This window comes from Barbus barbus (genome assembly GCF_936440315.1).
Source record: "Barbus barbus genome assembly, chromosome: 12".
NCBI classification, from domain to species: domain Eukaryota; kingdom Metazoa; phylum Chordata; class Actinopteri; order Cypriniformes; family Cyprinidae; genus Barbus; species Barbus barbus.
The window spans coordinates 5,720,407-5,729,780 of NC_136740.1; the positions used below are offsets into that span (position 1 = coordinate 5,720,407).

General features: G+C 37.3%; 1 protein-coding gene across 2 annotated transcripts; it reads left to right on the forward strand.

Moving 5' to 3' along the window:
* Positions 1 to 528: 528 nt before the first annotated feature.
* LOC306877524 (mediator of RNA polymerase II transcription subunit 18) lies at positions 529 to 7,867 on the forward strand. 2 transcript variants are annotated; one of them, XM_079429326.1, is made up of 3 exons: positions 529 to 592; positions 680 to 834; positions 7,160 to 7,867. In XM_079429326.1, the coding sequence occupies exons 2-3, from the start codon at positions 762 to 764 to the stop codon at positions 7,711 to 7,713; spliced, it is 627 nt and encodes a 208-aa protein (XP_079285452.1). In that variant the 5' UTR covers positions 529 to 592; positions 680 to 761; the 3' UTR covers positions 7,714 to 7,867. The 2 variants fall into 2 exon arrangements, with proteins under 2 accessions (XP_079285452.1, XP_079285453.1); XM_079429327.1 differs by having other exon boundaries at positions 534 to 834; positions 7,160 to 7,843.
* The last annotated feature ends 1,507 nt before the right edge of the window (positions 7,868 to 9,374 follow it).

Below are 9,374 nucleotides of genomic sequence, written 5' to 3' on the forward strand. Positions count from 1 at the left end.
ACAAGTTCCATATAGCAAATCTGAAGCTAAAGTGTTCATTAAAGCATATGCAAGATCAAAATGGCAGGAGTATTGGGTGGATCATGATAAAGGGAGACATTTATATAATATACAACCAGAAGTGGATATAGGAAGGACAGAAAGTAGGAGTAGAAGAGAGGAAAGTATAATTACGGTTAAGAATAGGACACACAGGGCTCAATTCTTCATTGAAGATAATAGGGAAATGCCAACATTGTAGTCATTTAGAAACTGCAGAGCATATTTTGTTTCATTGCACAAAGTACAGCCAAGAAAGAAACCAGCTTTTTCAGTCTCTCAGAACGGTCAATCAGAATAATTTTACAATGCAAGGTTTATTAGGGAAAACATCCAGTAACATTTATCACTTTATTATTAAGTTTCTAAGAGAGACCGATTTAGCCAAAAGGATTTAATTCTTTTTTGTTGTTGTTGTTCCAATATCTCTTGACTCACACTCCAGCCCAGTCGGTGGCGGTAATGCACCGTTACGTTGGTTTGCCAACCGCCATAAAAAACAAAAGAAGAAGACAAACACATAAGCCGTTTGGATTTTGCTTTCTTGTAACAAGTAAAATATATGTTATTTTGCATCTATTATTCAGAGTATTATACTGTCTGGCGGTGTTTTGTTGTTAATATCTCACTGTCTCTGCAGGTCTGTCTACAGTTCTGGTTTAACCAGCTATCATCTTGCTCTGGTAGTTGACTGTTGAATGTGTTAAAAGAGTTACAGAGAGATGGAGGCTCCGCCGGTGTCTGTGATGCCCGTAACGGGGGGGGCCATAAACATGATGGAGTACCTTCTGCAAGGTAAACACCATCAGTTCATAAATATAATCTCATTATTATCCCTCATGCATTATACTAATCTGGACGATAAACTTTGTTATATTAGCATGTGTCGTGTAATTGCTTCCTCATCATAAATCGCTCATTAGCTATTTCTCATTTGTACATCTTTTGGTTAAAAGCGTCTGCTAAATAAATGTAAATGTAATTCATTACAATAATTATATGCACCTAATAATACTTTTTTGAACGGTTATTAATTATTCTCCTTACATTTAAGCTCTTTATATTGAGATTATATAATACAAAAACGGTACAGTGCCCTCCAAAAGTATTGGAACATGTGACTGACAGGTGTGTTTTGTTGCCCTGATGTGTCCTATTAATTGATTATTCAAACAATAAATAGCACTGAATGCCTGCGCTCAGTTTCAGATCCATTTATAGTTAGTTAGACGTGTAACCAACATGAAAACCAGAGAGGTGTCTATGGGTGAAAAACGAGTAATTGTGAAGCTGAGAGAAGATGAAAAATCAATCAAACCAAGTACAAACATTTGGAATCTCCTGTGGAAGAAAGAACACACCTCAAACGGGTAGATCAAGAAAAAACATCTGCAGTTGACGACAGAAACATCGTGACAGCTGTAAAGAAAGACCCTAAAACAACTGTTAGTGACATCAGAAACAACCTCCAGAGGGCAGGAGTGAAGGTATCACGATCGACTGTTCGCAGAAGACTTCATGAACACAAGTACAGAGGCTACACCAGAAGATGCAAACCACTCATTAGCAAGAAGAATAGGAGACGAGCCTCAAAAATTCTGGGACAAGGTTTTATGGACTGATTGTATGGACCAAAGTGATGGAAAGGCTAAAGTTTGGAGAAAAAAGGATCTGGTCATGATCCCAAACATACAAGCTCATCTGAAACGCAGTATACACAGGTGTAGTGTTGTCACGATACTGGAATTTCTAACTTCGATACGATACCTTGAAAAATATCGATATTCGATACCATTTTCGATACCACGGAGAAAAAAACTGCCACAATATTAAGGGGGTAATTTTTTTAATTTAAAGATAAATGTAACAAGTCGAGAACATGCGGTATATTTTACATGAACAAAAAGATGTCTTGAGGTACTGCATTTGTTGATTTATTTATTAATCTTTTATTAATCTTAGTTAAATGTTAATTGAAACTAACGTTTACTAATACATGTACTAATTAAAATTAGGGCTGCAACTAACTATTATTTTAATAATCAATCAATCTGTCGATTATATTTTCGATTAATCGATGAATCGGATTAAAAAAACAAAAACAAGGCATTCATTTCCAACCCTTTATTCAAAAACAGAACTAAAATATTTAGAAAGTGCACAAACACGTTGCTCCTTGAACATCCCTGAGCTGTTATAATAATAATAAAATATAATAAAAATGGACTAACACAAAAAACATACACATGTATGCTTTACATCTGCCAAATATATAGACTTTTTTTTTTAAATAAAGTGCCACCTGAGCTGCCAGAACAACAGGGGCGTCTCTAGAGCATTTTAAATGGGGGGGCCAGTCTGGGGCACTGCCTCAAAAGAGGGTGGCCGGGGGGAGGGGTTGGATACACGATGTTAATAGGCCTATTGTCAGTCCTTGTCTTGTGTTTCCCCTCCTCCCGTGCCCATATTTGGCCTTCCTGTTCCTGTCCTCGTTTGTCTTCATTAGTTTAATTAGTCCCTAGCCCTGTGTTTGATTAGTCCACACCTGTTCCTTATTTCCCTGTGTTTATAAGCCCTGTGTTTCCTAGCCCCTGTGTCCGGTCTATCGTCAGTGATGTTCGTCTCTCCCCAAGCTCCTCGTCTCACTGTGTGTTCAATAAAAGGGATTATTGGAACTTCCACGTCTCCGCACCTCCTTGTATCCCGAGAGGGAACGTGACACCTATATTATATAGGCTATTAATTGCACAGTGTGAGATTCATTGGTACTCACAGAACTTTGTGAGATCGCGATGAACAAAGAGTGACAGCTTTATTGGTTATGAGCGCTCTTTGCAAGCTTTCTAGGCAATCCATTTAAAATGTAGAACTTTGTTTTTTGCCCACACACATGTTGCAAAGTTTTGGGAATGACATCTGCATATTTATGCAGGATTCGCTCTCGAAGTATCAGCATATTGATAGTAATAGAAGGGACTAAATATGTGAAAATGTGCATTAAGAGAGCACCCCCACTTATTTCAGAAGCAGCTTTGGTGATTATTTCTGGAACCTGGTTGATATGCTTCTATAACTATATACAAAAACAACAAAATACAAATGCACTACATAAAATAATTTAATAAATGCATATTTACAATTTAAGCACTTAACTAAAATAAGTATTAATAAAATTAATAACTAGAGAAGGCTAACTATATTCAGCTTGCTTCCATTTAGTGAGAAAAGCCTACTCTTCACTTGAATTAGAAAAAAAAAGGGTTTTCTGGTCTTCAGTGATGCGAGGATAACGTTTGAGCATACACACAATATCTGAGTAAGACCCGAGCCAATTCATAAAATAACAATGTATATTTAAAAGCACACGTCCAGTTTTGTGCGAGTGACGGAAATCCGCTTGCGAGTGGAGAGATTCGTGCTCGCGCATTACATGATCGCGTAACATTATGCGCTCTCGACATTTGTCATTTAGATCACGCTAAAATGTCTAAAATTAATCAAGAAGAGAAGTAAGCGGCCCTAGGCAGCTGACTACACATGCCAAGATACGCCAGATGCAGTTAGAAATTTACTAAAAACAAGCCTATCGCAAGACATCTGGTAGAGGGGGCACCTGGGGTGGCCAGCCAAATTTCAGGGGGGAGGGACGGGAGGGCGGTGCCACCCCTGGCCACCACGTAGATACGCACCTGCAGAACAATAAATAATTTATAAAAAATAAAGAACAATACAAATCAGAAAATTTAACAGGATTTGTTTGAATGTCAGAACTTGTTCTCTACTACACTACACTGCAGACGCACACACTCGCAGATGCACACACACACTCACAGACACACACACACACACACACTTACTTTGTTCAGACACTTTGCATTGCAGTTAACTCACTTTTTCTGTTTATTTAGTGTGAAATGCTCCCACACCTTGGATGACTTGGGTCGCACGGATTTCTCTGCCTCCGCCATGTATCTTTCCTCTACCTCCGCTCGTTTTTTATTTTAGCTCCGCCCTGTCTGTGAGGCGCCGAACTCTGCTAGCATCCGTGTGCGAGAGAGTGTGTTCGCTCCGCGCTCGTTTTTTTTTTTTTTTATAATCAAACGTCTCCGCGTCGCGCGACACAAAGAATCGATTATCAAATTCGTTGCCAACTCTTTTAGTAATCGATTTTTATCGATTTAATCGATTCGTTGTTGCAGCCCTAAAAATCCAAAGTTCTATTTGTTGATATTCTCATTTGCTTCATAACCAAAATATTTCCAGATATAGGGCCCTATGAAATTTTAGTTTTAGTTTTATTTTTCCCCAAATTCCGTTTTATTTTTTTCTACATTCAATTTTTTTCCATTTTAATTGTTCTGGATTCCGTTTGTTTCCATTTGTATTTTTCTGGACTCTTTTTTTTTTTAATGGTCAAATTAAATGCTATTAATCTAAAAGCATGTCTAATTCATTAAAATCATAAATTCTACAATTTAACATTTAATTTATTAAAAGTGTAACAAAAATGACACGTTTAGGGCCGTATGAAATGTTTTATTTTTTTCTCACCTTATGTTTTATTGTTACCAAATTCTGTGTTTTAGCATGTCTATTATTTGAATGCAAACAATTTTTATTTATTCTTACAGTAGCCTTATGAAATGTGTTTTCCCCCTCAGAAATTCTGTGTTGTGTATTTAAATTTTACTGGATATCAGATGAAGGCATAAAACTATTTTAATTAATTTATATTTGAATGAATGAAAATTAAACATTTACATGTTTGGCAAATGAAGGGGATTTACTATTAAAATTAAAATATTTTGTGATTATTTCTTTTTAAAAAATGAACAGTAGTAGTAAGTAGTAGTATTATGTACATTCTACTAAATAATAGTAATATAGCCTATTTCTGGCACACGGTCTTTAATAGGCTAAGTTAAACCGAACCCTTATTTTGACGGGTTGCCGTGAATACTTTTAAAGTTCTGTGTGTGTGATATGATGCTAGTTTTACTCAAATTAAATAGTAAAATGCTCGTAAAGTGCCTTTCAGATCAGTTCTGGAGATATTGTTGATGAATGTATGTCCTCATTGAGACGGCAGACGCTGAAATCACCGCGAGCGCCACATTATTAATAAACAAAACCGCAGGTGCAGCACATTCACACAGAGACGCGCAGAACATGCAGGATTCATATTTAAATCGACTTTTGCAGCTTAATATTTACAGATACTAGTCCATATCGCGATTTGATTTAAGTGTATTGACCTACTTTTGATTAATTCATCCAAACTTTGACAAATTCCGTGACATTCCGCGTTAAACTGTAAATTCCGTTTTTATGACTGGATTCCGTGCGCGTTCTCTGCATCGCGGAGATCATAGATCCCTACAGATAGCGCTCCTGCTGTGTTCTTTAACAACCAGAGCAGTCATCTTTCTATTCACTTCACGTTTGCTATTTAACCAGAGCGAAGGAGACGAGTGCGGTCACGTGTGGTGTTTGTCCACGCGCCTTTGGAGAGAAGTGAAAGTGACAGCTCGGCTAGTATCGGTGTATCGATACTTCGGGAAATTAATATTGGTACCGTTCAGATATTTCAGTATCGATATTTATTGAAATATCGATATTTTTGACAACACTACACAGGTGTACATTATAGTACACATTACACAGGTAATCTAATGGCTTGGGCTTTCATCGTTTCTTCTGGGACAGGCTCATTAATCTTCATTAATGATGTAACACATGATGGCAGCAGCAAAATTAACTCAGAAGTCTACAGAAATATTTTGTCTGACAATTTACAGAAAGATGCAACCAAACTGATTGGGAGATCCTTCATCATGCAGCAAGATAATGATCCAGAACATAGTGCCAAAACAACAAAGGAGTTCATCAGGGGCAAGAAGTGGCAGGTTTTAGACTGGCCAAGTCAATCTCCACACTTAAACCCTGTAGAGTATGGATGTTACCTGCTAAAGAACAGACTGAAGGGAGTAACCCCCAAAACTGAAAGAGGCTGCGGTGAAAGCCTGGAAAAGCATCACAAAAGAAGAATGCAAAAGTTTGGTGATGTCAATGGGTCACAGGCTTGATGCAGTTATTGAAAGCAAAGGATTTGCAACTAAATATTAAGTCTTTTTCACTTTAATCTATGTTAATTCTATCTGTTCCAATACTTTTGGTAACATGAAAAATAGGTGGGTTCAAACAAAAGGTGCTATCTTCTAAGTTGTTTATCAGATCCAGATGAAAATACCTGTAAATAAAAGCTGAAATGTTAATCTCTCATCTCATATTCATCTTTTGATGTCAAACCCAAATGTTTTCAGTCTACAGCAAAAATAAAGGAATTGGCCTCACTGTCCCAATACTTTTGGAGGGCACTGTATATGATGTCTTTTATGCTTGTGCCATGGTATTCTTTGTAGTTCTTTTGAATTCATTAAATTTAATGGTCAGAAGAGGTACAGTAGGATCCCTGCACTATTCTTTTTCTAAGTGACACCAACACTGTACCGTGGTATTACCACAAAAATATTTTTTTTTAGGTTATTTTTTGCTTTAACTCATGAACATATTTAAGGAATTATTGGTAATCATTCTATTGATTTGAATTTGATAATGAAACTTTGAATTGATTTGAACAGAAACATGTATGGAAGCCTGTTTCCATCATGGAAAAAATGTATAAGAAAATAAATTAAGCCTATTGCAACTTTTTATCTCACAGTTTTGAGTCTCATAATTTTGAATCTCCTAATTATGAGAAGAAAAGTCAGAATTGTAAGATATAAACTTGAATTTTTTTTTTTTTTTTTTAAAGTCACAATTACCTTTTAAAATTTTTATCCCGTGGCTGATTTTTTTTTTAGATATAGGCCTAAACTCAGAACTGTGAAATGTAAACTTGGAATTATGAGAAAAAAATTCAGAATTCTGAGTTGCAAGAAACACAGTCAGAATTGTAACACAGTTATAACACATAAACTGTAATTACCTTTTTATTTCTTAATTCCATGACAATAACAGGCTCCCATAAATGTGTCACTGGTTTTTAAATTCAAGTAATCTTTGTAAAGTTATATCTTCTAACTTTACTGTTTTGTTAATTTTTTTTTCGTCACAGGCAGTGTACTGGATCAGTCTCTGGAGAGTCTCCTACATCGACTCAGAGGTCTGTGTGATAACATGGAGCCTGAGAGCTTTGCTGATCATGAGCTGGTGTATCTCCTGAAGGGTCAACAGGGCAACCCGTTCATGCTGCGTGCGCGCCGCTCGCTTCTTCACCCCACTGCCCCTTGGCATCTGCGCTATCTAGGTCAGCCTGAGGTGGGCGACAAAAGCCGCCATGCCTTGGTGCGAAACTGTGTGGATGTGGCTGCCTCACACAGCTTACCGGATTTTCTCAACGAGATGGGTTTCCGCATGGACCATGAGTTTGTGGCCAAGGGTCAAGTGTTCCGGAAGGGTGTGATGAAGGTGGTAGTGAGCAAACTGTTACGTGTCCTGGCGACAGGAAACACGGAGAACACAGAGCCGATGTCTCTGTCGTATCTTGTTGAGCTGAGCGTACTGGCTCCTGCGGGACAGGACACTGTGTCTGAGGACATGAGAAGCTTCGCAGAACAGCTGAAACCTCTGGTGCACCTGGAGAAAATTGACCCTAAAAGACTTATGTAGTGTGACTTCATTTCATTGGAGACTTTTGCTTGTATTATTATTATGATGGGTATTTTATGCTAATTGATTGATAAACATTCAAAACGTGTATTTTTAGTAACTAAATAAAAGTCTGAAATAACTGAATGATAAAAAAGTGACAAATGAACCTCTCATTTGGGTAATTTCCTCCCTTTTTACCACTTAATGAATTCAGTTCTTAAACTATTATTTAAAAAATGCTTCATGAGACAGAAAGCCTTCTCAGCTTACCAGTAGGCTCAGCAGATCCCTTCTGGTCCATATCTGTGACCTGATAACCACTGATAACGGCCATTCAGTCGACTGACATCATTCGAAGCAGGTGTTATTACATGCAAAAGTTTTTGGTCCAATAATTAACACAGAATTTAGGCGTAAGAAATTGCTAGTCATCCCGTTTTTGATATCAACTATGCATTCCGTTAGTTTTGCAAATTGGTAAGTTTCATCGGGTCGCAAAGAAATGTAGAGCTGGGTATCATCAGCATAACAGTGAAAGCTAACACCATGTTTCCTAATGATATCTCCCAAGGGTAACATGTAAAGTGTGAAAAGTAAGGGGCCAAGTACTGAGCCTTGAGGTACTCCATACTGCACTTGTGATTGGCATGATACCTCTTCATTTACTGCCACGAATTGATGGCAGTAAGATAAGTACGATTTGAACCATGCCAGTGCACTTCCTCTAATGCCAACATAATTTTCTAGTTTATTTAAAAGAATGTTGTGGTCGATAGTGTCAAACACGGCGCTAATGTCCAGTAGCACTAATAGAGAGATATAACCACAATCAGATGATAAAAGCAGGTCGTTTGTAACTCTAATGAGAGCAGTCTCAGGACTATGATATGGTCTAAAACCTGACTGGAAATCCTCACAATAGCATTTTTCTCTAAGAAGGAACATAATTGTGATGATACTACCTTTTCTGACAGAAAAGGGAGATTGGAAATCGGTCTGTAATTAAATTATTTGGGGTCAAGTTGTTGTTGTTTTTTATGAGAGGCTTAATAACAGCCAGTTGAAGGTTTTTGGGACATATCCTAATGACAATGTTGAGTTAATAATAGTCAAAAGAGGATTTATTACTTCTGGAAGCACCTCTTTTAGGAGCTTAGATGGAACAGGGTCTAACATAGAGGTTGTTGGTTTAGATGATTTAACAAGTTTATACAATTCTTCATTTCCAATCGAAGAGAATGAGTGGAATTGTTCCTCAGAGGATCTATAGCATACTATCTGATGCAATACTGTGGCTGACAGCTGCATGATTACAATTTTTTCTCTTAATAGTTTCAATCTTGGAAGTAAAGTAGTTCATAAAGTCATTACTACTGTGCTGCTGGGTCATGTCTGTACCTGCTGATGTTATATATTTTTATTAATTTAGCCACTGTATTGAATAAATACTTGGGGTTGTCTTTGTTTTCTTCTAAAAGAGACGTAAAGTAAGCAGATCTAGCCGTTGTTAATGCTTTTCTGTAGGATAGGGTACTTTCCCGCCAAGCAATAAGAAATACCTCTAATTTAGTTTTTCTCCAGCTGTGCTCCATTTTCCGGGCTGCTCTCTTTAGGGCCCGAGTGTGCTCATTATACCACAGTGTTGGACTCTTTTCCTTAATCTTCCTTAAGCGTAACAG

Excerpts from the sequence above, each read along its gene's own strand:
- LOC306877524 (XM_079429326.1), top strand. The coding sequence starts at position 762 with ATGGAGGCTCCGCCGGTGTCTGTGATGCCCGTAACGGGGGGGGCCATA. Across the intron at positions 835-7,159 it reads GATGGAGTACCTTCTGCAAG|GCAGTGTACTGGATCAGTCT; the intron begins GTAAACACCATC and ends TTTTCGTCACAG.